This window comes from Leuciscus leuciscus (genome assembly GCF_965113295.1).
Source record: "Leuciscus leuciscus genome assembly, chromosome: 6".
In the NCBI taxonomy this organism is placed as follows: Eukaryota; Metazoa; Chordata; class Actinopteri; order Cypriniformes; family Leuciscidae; genus Leuciscus; species Leuciscus leuciscus.
This window is the reverse complement of record NC_138730.1, coordinates 22,990,106-23,007,040: the sequence shown is the minus strand read 5'-3', so window position 1 is coordinate 23,007,040 and position 16,935 is coordinate 22,990,106. Positions and strand designations below refer to the sequence as shown.

The 16,935-nt window shown below is 34.9% G+C and overlaps 3 protein-coding genes across 3 annotated transcripts; all 3 read right to left on the bottom strand.

The window, feature by feature from the left end:
- Positions 1 to 6,418: 6,418 nt before the first annotated feature.
- On the bottom strand, positions 6,419 to 8,748 carry rwdd3 (RWD domain containing 3). Its single transcript, XM_082172777.1, has 4 exons — positions 8,532 to 8,748; positions 7,315 to 7,778; positions 6,931 to 7,046; positions 6,419 to 6,825 (listed from the first exon to the last, which is right to left on the bottom strand). The coding sequence occupies exons 1-4, from the start codon at positions 8,614 to 8,616 to the stop codon at positions 6,714 to 6,716; spliced, it is 777 nt and encodes a 258-aa protein (XP_082028903.1). The 5' UTR covers positions 8,617 to 8,748; the 3' UTR covers positions 6,419 to 6,713.
- Positions 8,749 to 8,812: 64 nt separating this feature from the next.
- hccsa.1 (holocytochrome c synthase a) lies at positions 8,813 to 12,253 on the bottom strand. The gene is made up of 7 exons (XM_082172775.1): positions 12,196 to 12,253; positions 11,362 to 11,461; positions 10,589 to 10,764; positions 10,346 to 10,494; positions 10,145 to 10,264; positions 9,974 to 10,060; positions 8,813 to 9,692 (listed from the first exon to the last, which is right to left on the bottom strand). The coding sequence occupies exons 2-7, from the start codon at positions 11,456 to 11,458 to the stop codon at positions 9,500 to 9,502; spliced, it is 822 nt and encodes a 273-aa protein (XP_082028901.1). The 5' UTR covers positions 11,459 to 11,461; positions 12,196 to 12,253; the 3' UTR covers positions 8,813 to 9,499.
- A 696-nt stretch (positions 12,254 to 12,949) lies between these two features.
- LOC309500940 (TLC domain-containing protein 4-B) lies at positions 12,950 to 16,935 on the bottom strand. Its single transcript, XM_082172776.1, has 7 exons — positions 16,801 to 16,935; positions 15,548 to 15,714; positions 15,376 to 15,465; positions 15,179 to 15,237; positions 14,453 to 14,547; positions 14,305 to 14,378; positions 12,950 to 14,223 (listed from the first exon to the last, which is right to left on the bottom strand). Exons 2-7 carry the CDS (start codon positions 15,700 to 15,702, stop codon positions 13,905 to 13,907), a joined length of 792 nt encoding a protein of 263 aa, XP_082028902.1. The 5' UTR covers positions 15,703 to 15,714; positions 16,801 to 16,935; the 3' UTR covers positions 12,950 to 13,904.

The window sequence follows — 16,935 nt, the reverse complement described above, 5'->3', positions numbered from 1 at the left end:
TGTAAGAAAAGTACAGAGCTAAAATGAGTCATTGTTCATTGAGGGGCTGGAAGTTAGCTTAGAGAAGTTGATTCTGATATCTTCAAACTTCTTTTGAAAAATTGGGTTCAATCACTATAAGTGTTTTTTACATATATACTATATTATTTACATTCCTTTAAAAAAATTAATATTTGATCCAATATCCATTATTTTATCCTAATATTTTATCCGTAGTCAGTTGGATCCGGACCGTATCCAGATCAGATGGTGGACCTGCACCTAGACACGACCAGAACTCAGCCCTGAATGTAAGCAGAGACCGTATATACACAGGGGATTGTCTCCATTCTGTCACCGATGGAGTATGGGTTCCTTTTTGCCTCTGGCTTGCTTATAGGGACACTTAATATTCAACAATATTATTGATCTGACTGCACTGACACTATTTGTTGAGAACTGAACTGAGCCTAGATGATGAAATCACTACCACAGAGCTGCTTTATAGTCGAATTGAACTAATTTAATAGTTGATGCTCTTTATAACGGAACTTAATCAACACTGAACTGACTTCAGCTGAACAACAGCCGAAATGCATCCTTTTCTGTTATCACTGTAAAGCTGCTTTGAAACGATCTGTATTGTTTAAAGCAGGTGCTACTATAAAAGGTGACTTGACAATAAATTAAAGCATGCTGTATGGTGAGGAATGACCCTTATCTGTTGCTGTGATTACATTTCGTTTGGAATTAAACTTGCATGATCCTTCAGAGTCAGACTGAGGCTAATCGTAAGGTTTGGGTGACAACAGATCTGGCTGTCGAGGGCATTCTTGTGCCAGAGTCGCATCGACCTGGATAGAGTTGGACACGGTGGGCCGCGGCGGTTCGTCTCAGTCGTGCTTCTGCATTGATTTAGCCAATCTCCAGCAGTCGGATGGAATTCCAGATCGCCGCTTTTAGTTGGATCAGGAAAAGCAAGGAACAAATGTCATAGATGTAGCGTTAATTTGCCAAACTAAAATGTCATTTGGGCAATAAATTTTAAGTTCAATCTAACCTTTGTACATTTTAATGGGCCGTAATTAAAATGTTCAACAGGTAGCAGGCGCACGGGGTCGCCGAGAGTGGCCTTGTGGCCTAGTAAAGGTAGGAAATGCTTCTCCTCTGGATCAAAGCCCTGTTTTATACAAGTAAATGCCACTGAGTGGATGACATTTAACAAGCAGTGTTGTTTTGTAAGAACATGTCAGGGAAAAGGTCAGGCAAGGTGAATTTATAGTTCAGAGTGGATCATTGTAAAGGGCGAGGAGGTGATTTTCATTAAGCCTTGTTAATTATGTTTAAAAAAAGAAATTTCATGTCAATTGCTCCTGGACCCTCCTAGGCAGCAGCTGTCTGCACAATGTGCATAAGGTAAACATAATATGACAGCCAGCTATATACAACGTGTGTATGTGGGAGTATGAAACACAGAGCTAAAAACAGAATCGATTCCTACCTTTTGCCTAATTAAAGTTGATGTTCAAAAACCAATCTCTTATAAAATAGAGAGCTTGTTATTTCTACCTGTAGAAAAATACTCATAAATTAAAAGAAGAGTCTTAATTTGTTTGAAGTGCAAAAGCTGTCTGTAAGGTCAGTGAGTGTGCCAAATTCAATTTACAAGTTTAATTTAAAGAGCATCTTCACATCAACCGCTCAACAAAGATTTACTTTGTTTTAATTGTTTTAAAGAAACAGACTGAGTTCTATTCTCATCATTAAGAGGAAAACTTTGTACAGTGTTTGTTCTTGCAGCGTGTAGCAGATAAGATCATTAATTTTTCCCTAAATAAACTGAAGCAGGAACTACGGCTTGTTTTTGCCCCCTAGAGCTTTAACTGTGCCATTACGATTCAAATCTCAGCTATTGCTCCGTCAGAAATCGCATATTCTCGCATATTTTGAATAAGCAATTGCTTCACAACTGCTGGAAAAGTATGTTCTTTAAAGTATGGGTGTGTGTAGTATGAATGTAATCTGGACGTACTACATTCGCTATGTTGTCATTATCATGTGACCTACTACACTGGCATTCAAAAATGCTCACCCGTGGCCTCATGGGATAGTAAAATGTCCATCTTATGCACACTTCAGAATCTCACCGGAAGTAGTAGGTCATCCGGCTTTTTGCCTACTCTTTAATGAGTACTGTGAATTTGGACATTCCTCTATTGTCACATACTGTTTTTCACCTACTTTATTGTAGCCTAGGCAAGTATGTGATTCCAGATTCAGCCCATGTCACTACATGGGTACACTCCCACTTTGGGGACCAAAAGTTTGAGACGACATTGAAAATATGAGATTTAAAAATAATATAATAAAAACATTATGACTAATGAATTATAAATATTTAAGATTTGTACATCTAATCAAAGAAGTAAATGTGTGACGTTGATCATGTGACCCTTTGTACAGATGGTAAGTTTATGGCAAGCCGTTTTAGCTTAAATTGTACCCAGCGTTACTCGTCGTAATTGCATTTTTACTAGTAAGAATTCAATTAGAGAGCTCTACAATTCAATTCTTACTAGTAGCAATTACAATTAGAGAGCTCTCCAATTCAATTACTACTAGTAAGAATTACAATTACAGAGCTCTCTAATTCAATTATTACTAGTAAGAATTACAATTACAGAGCTCTCTAATTCAGTTCTTACTAGTAACAATTACAATTAGAGAGCTCTACAAATTAATTTTTACAAGTCATATGTCTCCATTGACTTCCATATGGCAAGCCGTTTTAGCTTAAATTGTACCCAGCGTTACTCGTCGTAATTGCATTTTTACTAGTAAGAATTCAATTAGAGAGCTCTACAATTCAATTCTTACTAGTAGCAATTACAATTAGAGAGCTCTCCAATTCAATTACTACTAGTAAGAATTACAATTACAGAGCTCTATAATTCAATTATTACTAGTAAGAATTACAGTTACAGAGCTCTCTAATTCAGTTCTTACTAGTAACAATTCCAATTAGAGAGCTCTACAAATGAATTTTTACAAGTCATATGTCTCCATTGACTTCCATTCATTTTTAATTACGGAGCTGTACAATTGAATTGTTACTAGTAAGAATTACAATTAGAGAGCTCTACAATTGAATTGTTACTAGTAAGAATGCAATTGCAGAGCTCTTTAATTCAATTCTTACTAGTAACAATTTAAATAGAGAGCTCTCTAATCCAATTATTACTAGTAACAATTCCAATTAGAGAGCTCTCTAATTCAGTTGTTACTAGTAAGAATGTAATTGCAGAGCTCTTTAATTCAATTACAGAGCTCTGCAATTATACATATCTTTAATTCATATTTTTACTAGTAAAAATTCAATTAGAGAGCTCTGTAATTGCATTCTTACTAGTAAGAATTTAATTAGAGAGCTCTCTAATTGTAATTGTTACTAGTAATAATTGAATTAGAGAGCTCTCTAATTGTAATTCTTACTAGTAACAATTCAATTGTAGAGCTCTCTAATTGTAATTCTTACTAGTAACAATTCAATTGTAGAGCTCCGTAATTAAAAATGAATGGAAGTCAATGGAGACATACGACTAGTAAAAATTCATTTGTAGAGCTCTCTAATTGTAATTGTTACTAGTAAGAATTGAATTAGAGAGCTCTGTAAATGTAATTCTTACTAGTAATAATTGAATTAGAGAGCTCTATAATTGTAATTCTTACTAGTAATAATTGAATTGGAGAGCTCTCTAATTGTAATTGCTACTAGTAAGAATTGAATTGTAGAGCTCTCTTATTGAATTCTTACTAGTAAAAATGCAATTACGACGAGTAACGCTGGGTACAATTTAAGCTAAAACGGCTTGCCATACTTCCATTCATCTTTAATTACGGAGCTGTACAATGGAATTGTTACTAGTAAGAATTACAATTAGAGAGCTCTACAATTGAATTGTTACTAGTAAGAATGCAATTGCAGAGCTCTTTAATTCAATTCTTACTAGTAACAATTTAAATAGAGAGCTCTCTAATCCAATTATTACTAGTAACAATTCCAATTAGAGAGCTCTCTAATTCAGTTGTTACTAGTAAGAATGTAATTGCAGAGCTCTTTAATTCAATTACAGAGCTCTGCAATTATACATATCTTTAATTCATATTTTTACTAGTAAAAATTCAATTAGAGAGCTCTGTAATTGCATTCTTACTAGTAAGAATTTAATTAGAGAGCTCTCTAATTGTAATTGTTACTAGTAATAATTGAATTAGAGAGCTCTCTAATTGTAATTCTTACTAGTAACAATTCAATTGTAGAGCTCTCTAATTGAATTCTTACTAGTAAAAATGCAATTACGACGAGTAACGCTGGGTACAATTTAAGCTAAAATGGCTTGCCATATAAGTTGTTCTTCCATTGAAACTCTTTGTGTCATCTGAAATCATTCTGGAGAACATGATCAGCAGGTTTGACAGTAGGTTTGTTTGACTTGACTTCTGCGCAGCACCAATTCAAGTCAAACAAAGCACCTGCTACAAACTTCTAAAATGCATGCAGCTCAAGTGCTGTTGTTACTAAATTCATGCACATTTCTCAAATAAAATGTTATATGAGATTCAATTCGAGATTTTTTAAGTCAGTTTAACCCTTTTATGTCATATCATTATTCAGCTTTCCAAGTATTGATTTTAGATTGGGAGGACATTTTGATTAATCATCTGTCCACTAACTTGGACATCATGCATCACTAGCTATATTTCAGCTACAATTCATATTATTATTGTGACTGTTGTTCTTGAAAATACTTCATCTGCAGTAATTTTTTAGCTGTAAATAAATGTAATTATGTTATTAGATTGTAATTGGCAGTTACATCAAAATAGTAATCTGATTACATAATGCATGTTACTAGTAATGTGTTACTTTACTCGTAACATCAAAAAAGTAATCTGATTTCATAATGAATGTTACTTGTAATGTGTTACTTTACTCGTTACATCAAAAAAGTAATCTGATTACATAATGAATGTTACTTGTAATGTGATACTTTACTCGTAACATCAAAAAGTAATCCGATTACAAAATGAATGTTACTTGTAATGTGTCACTTTACTCGTAACATTAAAAAAAGTCATCTGATTACATAATGCATGTTACTTGTAATGTTACTTTACTCGTAACATTAAAAAAGTAATCTGATTACATAATGAATGTTACTTGTAATGTTACTTTACTCGTAACATTAAAAAAGTAATCTGATTACATAATGCATGTTACTTGTAATGTGTTACTTTAATCGTAACATCAAAAAAGTAATCTGATTACATAATGCATGTTCCTTGAAATGTTACTTTACTTGTAACATCAAAAAAGTAATCCGATTACATAATGAATGTTACTTGTAATGTGTTACTTCACTCGTAACATCAGAAAAGTAATCCGATTACATAATGAATGTTACTTGTAATGCGATACTTTACTCGTAACATCAAAAAGTAATCCGATTACAAAATTAATGTTACTTGTAATGTGTCACTTTACTCGTAACATTAAAAAAGTCATCTGATTACATAATGCATGTTACTTGTCATGTGTTACTGAACTCGAAACTTAAAAAAGTAATCTGATTACATAATGCATGTTATTTGTAATGTGACTTTACTTGTAACATCAAATTACGTAATGTAACGTAATGCTTCTAATGTGTTACTCCCAACACATTTCAGATGAAATTTGAAAACACCTGATCGCTATTTTTTCCACAGTCTGGAAACATCAATAGATCAATGTAGATTTCAGTCTGTTTTTCAAGAGAGAAGAGCTAAATTTGTAAATTTTTAACATAATCAGGTATAATCAATGTATTCTGGTAGACTGGAGGGAGCATGAGCATTTTCTACAGAGTTGTACCTCCAACAGATCTTTGATCACATCCTCATGTTCTGATATCAAAAGACACGCTAAATCCAACTTGTATGAATTTCTTCTCTGTCTGCTGGTTGAACAGGAACAAACTCAATTGCGTTTGCAATAATTGAAGCTGTATTATATATATATATATATATATATTATAGTTTTCACATGATTTTATATAATTGTATTCATTGGTTTGTTACACAGTATTACGTGCTATTACTGTATTATGTTTAATACAGTATCTCTTCAGTTAAAAACATGAACGCTTACTGTCCACTCAAGAGGTCATCTGAAAATCTTTGTAAAATATGGGTAAAAAAGAAGAAGAAGGAAGCGGGAAGAATCAGGTTTTTCATGCCATGAGAGTAAAAAAACTCTGACTGTGGTTATCATTATTCATGCATAAAGGGGTTAATATAATTTAAGTTTAAATGAATTATGTACATAACTTATGTACATAATTCATTTAAACTTAAATTATATTAACACACATAACACTTCAGGGATGACAACAGTAAATAGTTTTACCACCCTTTTTTATTTTGATGTTGTTTTGATCTTGTGTTTACAATTTCCTGCAATTTATGAACATTTTTACCAGTCCAACTCCGTAAGGCTACATGTCCTGTATTTCAGACCTGGTACTGACATAAAGTTATAAACAGTTTAACTGGGAATATTATAAGACAGCATATTTTGCATTATAAGCTATTAAAGAAAATGACATGACGTGTTTTATTATGGGAATCCATCAGAGTTGTTGAGTGCGGCTCCACCCAGTGGAGAGAGTGTGTGTTACACCGCAGCTGTCCAGTCAGATGAGTGAGGGCACAAACTGGTCATAAAGCTCAGTTAGTCCAACAAGATTAAACTCCCTTTTGAGGTCATCAAGTGATAAAACGTCTTTCACTTCAAATGTAGACATCCTAAATAAAGAAAAAGCCAGCTGTGAAATTTAACCAATGGCCAGTGAAGAATATATATAGTTAACAATATATCACACAAAAGTGTATGCAATTGTATATGCTTACATTCTCCTCTCCTCTGTTTGTGGAATCTCACAAAGGACGCTCATCATCTTTTCCTTGCAGCGTTTCCCTGAAGAATCAACATCAACTTTTACAGTCTTCTGAAGGTGTATGTATTCCTATAGAGAGTCAGTTTAGAATGTATATTCTTACGTCACAAGAATGCATACACAAATGACACAAACCAAATCCAATAAAAACTCTACAGTTAGTCAGGAATCAGGAAAGGAAAAGTCAGGAAAGGAAAAGTCAGGAAAGTATATGCTATAAAGATGTCCAGAACATTTAGTGATGGCTGTGGTATTAATGCTCGTATAATATGTTATTGAATCAAATGTCTGGGAAAATGACAATAAATATTCATACTATATGATTTTGGAGTCATACTTTAATATTTTCCTTTGTTCCTTGCAGCAGAATCAATATCGGTTTGCCCGTAAAGAGTCTTCCAGTGAGACACAGCTCTGAAGTCCATTTTTCAATCAGTTTTATGTATTTTGCTTTGGATCTCATGTGATCTAAATGTAGTAAAGCGGTCCATGTTTCTTCAGTCGTTTCTGCTCTGACCTCTGCTGAATGGCAACTTGATGTTTTGGTCAAGTCAGAGAAGTTTTCCTGAAGCCATAGCATTAAGCCATGGATCATGGGCTCTGGTGGAAGTGATCGTGCTGTGTCCAGTAATTGCTGTCTCAGGTCATGACATTCTTTCCTCGATAAGTGGCTGGAACTGATGCTGATATCTGGAGGAGTGTGGGGGTAGTTGGGAGAGATGTGGAAAATAAGGTCTAGCGGGGTCTTCTCGTTGTCCCTCTCTGTCAGTGTGTGTATGCGGTACACGATTCCCCTCTCAGCTGCATTTAAAAATGAAATTGCAACAGGAATACAATTATGTTGTACTCGTAGAATTTGTATGTTCAGATAAATAGATAATGATCCACAAATAAATGTAATGAGATCAACAAAAATGTAACTTATTAACAGATAAATAGAATGAGATCCACAACATAAATGTTATACAAATTTACAATACAACTGGATAGAATGAGTTTAGCAAATAAAAAAATATTTAACCATTTTTTTTTTTATCATTTTTTTTTTTTTATTCTTTGTGAATTTAATTCATTTTTATGAAATACATATAATTCTCTATCTCATTCTATTTATTGATGAATTTGTAAAATGTTTTAACATTTATTTTGTGGATCATGATCTATTTATCAAAAAGAAACAGTTCTAATATAGCCTATAACTTGATTCAAAATTCATGGTGCAAACTTATTTCATATCCTATCAAAAGACTATAGTTGCAACAGTTATTATTGCTACTGTTAATCCATTATAATAATGAATGTGAATCTCTTTAAACTGTATCAGAGTCTGGCTTTCTAAATCTTTCAGTATTATTTTAATAATTAATAAATATTAGACCAAGTAACCACAGCATTACTAAAAAACAATATTAACACCCTGTAGTAACTATGGTATTTGGTGGAAACAGGGGGTTACCACCATGGTCATTACATTTTATGTTCAATAAAAAAACTATTTAAAAAACAAGGGTAATTACAGTATTAGAATACTAAAATGCATTCAGACGAACTCACGTGACTCTTCTAACAGCTCGAATTCGCCCTGCTCGCAGTATATGGCGGATAAAACTGACATTTCATCAAACGCTTCTTTTGACATGTTTGCATTCGTGCGAAATGCCACATTATGAATGAACGTGTGTAGATTGCTAACGGTTACATATGACCGGTTTGTTATTGATCTACACGGTCATATTCCGTGTAGAAACACTATAACAGAACACCAGTTCCGACTGACAACGTGTTATGATTTTCAACATAGATACGTAGATTGAAATATTAAAACTGTTAATAAATACGTGTTACTGGATCGTTTTATTGTATTGCAATCCCTAAAATGCTCAAAAACAAACGCTAATATGTAAAGAAAATGAAATTGCACACCAAAAAGCAGTATGCCTATAAATATGAGCTCTTGTTAAACAGCACCCAAACAAAGTATTTGATATCTGTTCTGTAGATTGAAATATTTAATCTTCAAATTTAGTTTTGAACATCATGTTAGTAGCAGATTAAAAAAAACACAGCAAGAGAGCATTTTAATGAATATTATAATATAATCCTTTAACAACTGACTTTATGGCAGAAATAAATACAATTGATAAGCAAGAAAACAGCTGTAAATGAAGAAAAACTAAAAAGTATGTATCAGAGTATTTACACAGTTGCTGGATTTAGTCACTCTGGATGGTTAACATTGTGGATATTTTAAAATAAAACAGGATATTTTGTTTAGCTTTTTCCTCTTTAATTACAGTAACAAAGTACAATGTATGATACTGTATGTATGCAACACCACACAGTGACACTGTAGCATTCTTCGCACATATCATTGGACGAAGTCTTGAAAATATGCACATCAACAAATCCATGAAAGGAAAATAAGGTCAATCTGATTTGTTTTGCAAAAAAAAGAAAATTAGTTAATAAATATGAGTTCCTTTAAATCCTATAGATCACACAAGACTCAGTGTGGAGAATATTCATGTGGAGGTCCAACGCCACCAGGCCACTTTCATACGGTCCCAAACAGCTCCTAAGGAATCGAAGGCAGGACGCACGTCAAGGATAGTATGCTTAGACACTTGGCCTCCATCGTAGTAGTCTATCACATATCTGACATCTTTTCCACACCGGTCAATAATCCAGTCATGCCTGTCAAATGGTAGCTCATGCCTACAACACACAGGACCAAAAGCACCTTATTATATCTGACAATGATTTTGAGAGAGAAAGCATTCAAGCAAAGACATCAAATACATTTTATTAAGGAAGGGCTTTTCAAATCGTTTAGATGTCACAGACCCCCAAATAGGATCATCTTTATCAGATGGATTTGCATCCTAAAATTTAAAAGGCAGCTATATTTTCATGTATAAAGTTTAAAAAAATGATATTATAAATGTGTTTTTCTACTCACTGAGAAAAACCCTGTGTTAAGGGATACCATCACTTACCCCATCCAGTGGCGAAATCTGGCTCTGGGTGAAAAATCTTTTGCTTTGCCACCAAACCTTAGAAGAGAAGGTCCACATGGGCATTCTCTGTGAAGAACAACAGCAGAACATCAGGAATCATCTACTCGGTGACATCTGAGGACACACAGCTGCCTTTAACGTGTCACCTACTTGGAATGGAGCTTTTCCCATCTCAGGATTTCCTGCCAGGCTTGCTCATTATTCTGGTTGTGAATCCTGATGATGTTTGTCATATCTTTATCTTTGATATCATCATTGTTCCAGCGCCATCTGGTGAAAGTTTGAGTCATAAGCAATGAAGGTGATGATGCTAATTAGATGTACATTGCTTTTTCTCCATCAGGAACTCACCCTTTTCTCAGCATGGCATTCCAGAACATCTGCTCTGAGGGATAAACCCAGTTCTGCTCAGACCCACCACGAGGGATGGTAGATTCCTCTCTTTTAACAGACAGGGGAAACGGTTGATCAGTTGAAGGTTGCTGGTTAGGTGGTGGCATCTATTGAGAACAGAATGGAAATAAGGCTGAATGGTAGAAAGGAGTCTCAGTACATCTAAACATCCAGGTAACCAATTTGAGAGGGGCAAAGTACCATGTTTGCTGGATTAATGTCAGACATTGCGGGTTTAGCCCTGTCAGCAGCTCTCATAGGGCACTCTACAAATTCATAAGCCCTGGCCTGATGTGTTGGTACATCAGGCGCTTTCTCTAGCTGATCGCTAGCAGGAGCAGACACCTGATGCATTGGACATTCTGGCGGAGGAGCACCTGTTGGGATGTTAAGAATGAAAACTGAGGAGAACATATTTTCTAGATTTAATCTGTATATTCTGTATATAAGGCCTGCAACAACTGATCAATAAAATCGATCATAATCGATAATGAAAATAATCTACAGCAAATCTAATTATTGATTTATTGTCTGAGCGCTGTGCATGGAAAAAAGGGTTCAAATTCAAACTACGCTCTAAACACACAAAACAAATGATTGTTTACCTTAAGGTAGAAGTTAAAGCTAAATTAAAAATAATAATAACGTTCGAATGCGTTTTGTCATAGAAATGCATTATTAAAGTGACGTGGCTGATGTATGATAATCATGCACATCATTTATGGCAAAGCCTAAAGATACATTCGCTATATTGTTTTCATTGCCTTCAACTTATTAATTACAATTATTATTTTTAAATAAGGAGTCTTTGTTAGATTTTTTTCCCTCCCGATTAGTCGAGTATATAATGGACAAATTAATCGATTAAGAAAATAATTGTTAGTTGCTGCAGCCCTGCTGTACATGAAAAAACCCCGGATTTTTCTAGATAACTGATTATTGTAATTATTGAAGTACTGGAGTATCCTTCTCACTTTTAATAACATCTTGATGCATCGGACAGCCCTTTGGTGGCACCATGATGCCCTCTGCCTTCACGGTGCCTGTAGGGCTGGACATAGTGTCTCCCATCAGCTTCACAGACAAAAAAGACAAAATAACACAGTAAGTTTTGAGTGGCTTTACATTTAGCATATTAGTATTACTGCAGTTAGGCTATATATACAGTACATTCATGCATAAAATCCTATTAAGCGCATAAAATACTTTAAATCTAACATCTGAACTCAACTATTGTGTTCTTGCATGATAAGTCACACGCAGGGTTTTGTGAATCGGAGACTTCATTTTTTTTAATTATAGTTTTTATTCATATTATTATGATTGATGCAAATTCAACATACAAGAAATAACAACATACAATACTAGTATTCCCACATATCAAGCCAAAGTACAATGGGGAGTAACTACATTAGAAATTAAGAAGAGATATAAAGTGTTTTTGCCTTATAGTTGTCAAACTGTACATCTGATTGGCTGCTGTGTCATTATGAATAAACATTGATAATCTGTACACACGTGTCTTCCTTTCTCTATCCCAGTCCGTGGACATCAAGATCAAATGTTATTGATATCTGCAGAATTTACTACAAACTTATGCTTTTGGGAAGTTGTGCAACAAATGTTATACAAGACTCCTCACTTAACGTTATAGAACGTAAGTTACACAAGCATAAGATAAAAACATGTACTAGTCTGTCCAGACGGCGGTATTAAATGCTCGTATTGTTCAAATTGCACTGTGTTAAAACTACATGCGCAAGATATATCTGATAAAATACTAACCGCTATATAACAGTAACACTTACCTCACACCTCTACTATCAATGTCGTTCACCAGAAATATGCCTCATATCCCAAGATGCTCTGGGTAATCACGCCGTGTGTGTGGCACGCATGGGCATCCAGATGCATACTACCCCCTAGAGGATTGGAGTTTGTATTTTATTTTTTTTATTTAAGTGACGATCTAATTTAATTTCATTAAATATATATATATATTTTTTTTTTAAATGGTAATAATAATTTTTATTATATTATTTTACTCATTGAATATTCTGAACCATCAATTCCATCAATTGTTTCCTGCAGGACAGCATTTCAAAAGAGCATTTCATTTTTTTTTTTTTTTGCTGTGATAGGCTAAATTGTGGATCTCAGATTTTGTAAAATCCTATCACTAAAATATGAATTCATTTAGTCTTTCTGGAGGTTATATCATTATGCCTGTGGAACAAGTGACTGATTGAGTGCTATAAGTGAATAATTGAATCATCCAGTGAACCGATTTGTTAAAAACACTAAGTTGTTTATGACCGAAACACGTTACTTTTGCTAGAGTTTTAAAAGAGAGGAGCTCAGTTGAACTAGTCAGTCCCAGTGGATGGAAGTGAACAAGAATTACTTGAGATTTCTTAAAAGATTTGAGCTTTTGAGAACATGTTGCATGTTTCTAAGTGAATTATACATTTTTGTAATAACTAACATAACAAAATTGGCTAAATATACTCATGTGACCTCACACTGTAAAGTGTAAAACTGAGCAGTTTATTCATTGTCACACCACAGAAACACACATCCAGTCCATTACATGAGCATTTTTGACATCACAGTATTTGTAGAAATTCATTCCAGTTGGAATAGCTCATACTCATACCTTTTTCAAGAGTCATATCATTGCTGATGTTTAACCTCATAGGCCTACCTGACAGTGAACTAAATAATGATAACCTGAAAAGCCTTATCTTATTGAAGCTTACATAGCCTATTATAATTGTCATTATTCCAAATCCAACCGACAAGCCACATACTACAAAAAGCTTATACATGGCTGCATCACGAAACACATATATTATATAACATTGTGCCACCTGACATGTTTTCCATTCCAGACATACATAATACTCTCCATATGCAATATTTATATGCAGACATGCATGGTTTCTCGAGTACAAATCCTGCGAAAACCAGGAACTTTCACCTATACATTTAACCCACATTTCCTATACATTTATAATGTCATTATATTTCTCTCTCTCTATATATAACCTTATCCATATGGTAGTCAAAAAGTTGTTTATCGTGGTCTACAGGCACACACTGAATCCTTGTGGAAGTTCAGATGTGCTGTCGCTTTGTTGATTGCATTCATAAAGGCAAGTTGGTTGATCTTAATAGCAGCTTTATAATAAATAGTGCAACCACAACTATTGTCCTGATTGTACATTTGATCAGACTCATGCCACTTATTCACCTGATTTTTTAAAACTGAAAGAGCGTTTGTGATTTAATTCCTCCAGTTGAGTCCATATTTGAACATGACATCATGTAAGTCATTATTAATACAATGACTGGCTTTCTAAGCTCTTGATTTGTCGGTTTGAAACTCAAAACTGCTGTCACGGCATTACAGCAGCAGGGAGTAATACAAACATATGCACTCCAGCATAGGACATGACACAACATGGACTGTTTGTGTGCTGATGTATTCAGTTTCTGTTTGTATCTCAATGTCATGTCAGTCTGTCTTTCTAGTTTCCATCTCAGGTCCTGCTTTTCTCGACCAGGCTGAGTGAAGGACTTTGAGACATCCACGGATGATTCTGCGCATCCACATGATGTTCATAACATCCAAAGACACGCTAGAAATAACCCAGGCACTGCGGCCTCCCAGAGGTAACTTGTAGAAGTCATCTGTGCCAAAGACCGAGTACATATGGCTGTAGTAGCCTGGAATGACTGCGATCCTCACCAAGAAGAATGCAAATGCCATGGCAACACCATTAACCAAACTCGGTTTGGAAAGTTTGTGGTAGCCCAACATGTGAAAAAACCAACTGGAAGACATAAAAAAAAATGCAATTTAGAAAATTAGCTTCATTGTATGGTTTTACATCTATTTTTTACATATTACTCACCGCTGGTTGACAAAGGGGGTGGAGAATTCTGAGAGCAGACGGAAATTAGCAAAGTAAGGCAATATCCCTTGACTCTACAGAAGAAGAAAAAGCACAAAATGACCTTGGAAATCCTGAGGAAGTTTGACCAGCTAGAAACACAACTTACCAGCACATAGTAATATGCATAGAGAGCAGCAAAATGATGTATGACAAAATATTTCTCTCCGATTGACTCCCATGAAGTAAACATGAGCAGGAGATCTGAAGAGGAACAGAGTGTTCTTTGTGAGAGTAACATCAAGTAAAAAATAGAAACATATTTTCCATACACTTTAAATACATTAATGTAATATTAATCATTATTCCTAAAAATATATATTTTTCAAAGTAATTTTTACAAATATAATGTAGGCTATTATTAATTTAGTGAAAAATATTTCCAAAAAGTAAAACATTTGTTAAAATAATATAAAAATATTATAAAGTACTAAATACGTTTCTTTTCACTTTTTTTTTATCATATCAAGACATATTTTTTTAACTTAATGCCCCTCAAACTTTTCAAAATTGTTTTAATTCGGAAATTAAAAAATGTTTTTTAGACACGTAGACATTTTATGTTTTTTATTTTATTTTATTTGATATGTTTTTAGCCTCCATTAAAAAATAATTAAATATTAAAAAGCAATTAAGCAGTTTTGTTAAACAATTTGTTTTTCTAAAAATAATAATAAAAGTTAATAAATTAAAATTCAGAAATTGAACAATGCTCATCATAGAAGATATGTATTTAAATCATTAAGTGAATGATCTGCATTTTTTCTTTCTATTTTTGCATAAATTATATAGATATATTAATAGATATTAATCACATCATAAACCCTTCACTCACCAGAGATGAGGTAGCCTGAGGTAATGGCCACATTTAGTTTCACCAGTGTGGCATCTCCCCTGTAATCACAGATTATTAGAGGTTGGTGTATTTCACACTTTGAGTGCAAGTTCAGACTGTACAGTTTGGACAGAAACAATGTTGCATAAGAAGTTGTGTCACCACATTTGTAATGGATTGCATCTATAAATCCTCACCAGACTGGGTCTTTCTGGATAGGTTCATCAAAGATATATATGTAGAGACAGAAAAGCCCCACAACCAGAGCGTGCACTGTTGAGACGGCCCTTTGAAAGAAAGAGAGACCTTCCAACTTTAGGCAAACTCGCTATATAAAAACACATGCTTTTATAAGATAAGATCTGACACCTGGAGTTCCACTCCGTCCTTTGTGGAGGGCTGAGCCTGAGGAAGCCTTTGGAGAGATGCTGAGACACCCAAGGGCTACCTCTATGGAACAGCCACTGGAAGCCCAGGAAGCTCCATGTTACAACCACCAGCACCTGCAGGCTGAGAGGCTCCATGCCTGCTGAGCCCTAGAGAGAGAGAGAGAGAGAGAGAGAGAGAGAGAGAGAGAGAGAGAGAGAGATAGAGAGAGAGAGAGAGAGAGAGAGAGAGAGAGAGAGAGAGAGAGAGCAAAACCCCAGCCCAACACACATTAATCACCCGCCTCTTTAACAAAACAAAATGTTTCTTACTCCAGACCGGTTGAACATAAAAGCCCCAGTCATCACCTGAGCTGCCGCAGTACCTCTCTACTGCCAAATCCCCCGGCATAAATAATCATTTGCATATGTGCTGACACAGACATCAAGAGGTCAGCCGACTCCAACACGACTCAGATTTCTCCATCCGTGATTTATAGAGCCACGAGTGGCTTTTGTGCAGTTTGAAATGCATTCGAGTCGCAGAGATCCTGGCGTCCCAAAAGAAACAGCTTATTGTTTGTTGGGTTTGTGCTAACACACAAACTTCTATCCTGGCTGAGGGGAGCGTGTATGGTCCGGCTATACATGTCTGCAGTATGGACAACGATCGAAATGAAACAGCTGGAAATCAATGCGTGTGATCAATGTGGCATTGTTCTGGTCCACTGGGACAGGACCACTCCCTTGTTTTGTCTTCGTACCCTTGAAAAAGTCATCAAGCTTTAGTGCTTTTGGTAATGGATAGTAGGAGGAAGTCAAGCCGGCATGACCTTGTCAGATTTTAATTCTACTTGATTTGCTCTCACATGTACATTTACATTTATGCATTTAGCAGATGCTTTTATCTAAAGCAACTTACAAAAGAAGAACAAAACCATCCAGGAGCCAACAATATTCATAATAAACAATGCCAGGTTTATATGACAAATAAAGAAGCAAGCTAAAGAGGAGGACAAATTGAGAGAATAATGTGTGTAAGTGCACTGAACAATACAGTATGAGTAAAAGACAAAAAACAGCCATATAATCAGGAAAAAAACGCTGTAGGTCATGCTGTCTTTCATTTTAGGTGTCGGATTCTTCGGTTCAGTCATTCATTCACTTTCTTTTGCAATTAATTTTTTCTTGCAGTCCTTCTTTTTGGTGACTATGTAAAAAAATAAATGAAGTCATCATAATGCATAATGCACTTACCCTTTCCGTTATGAAAGACCCATTTTGAACTGGCCATGGAGCGTGTGCATGAGGTGAACACAGCCGGACACGGGGATAAACGCAGGGTTTAGGTGACCTTCTCTCTCTCTATTCTCCATATTCACTCAGTAAGTG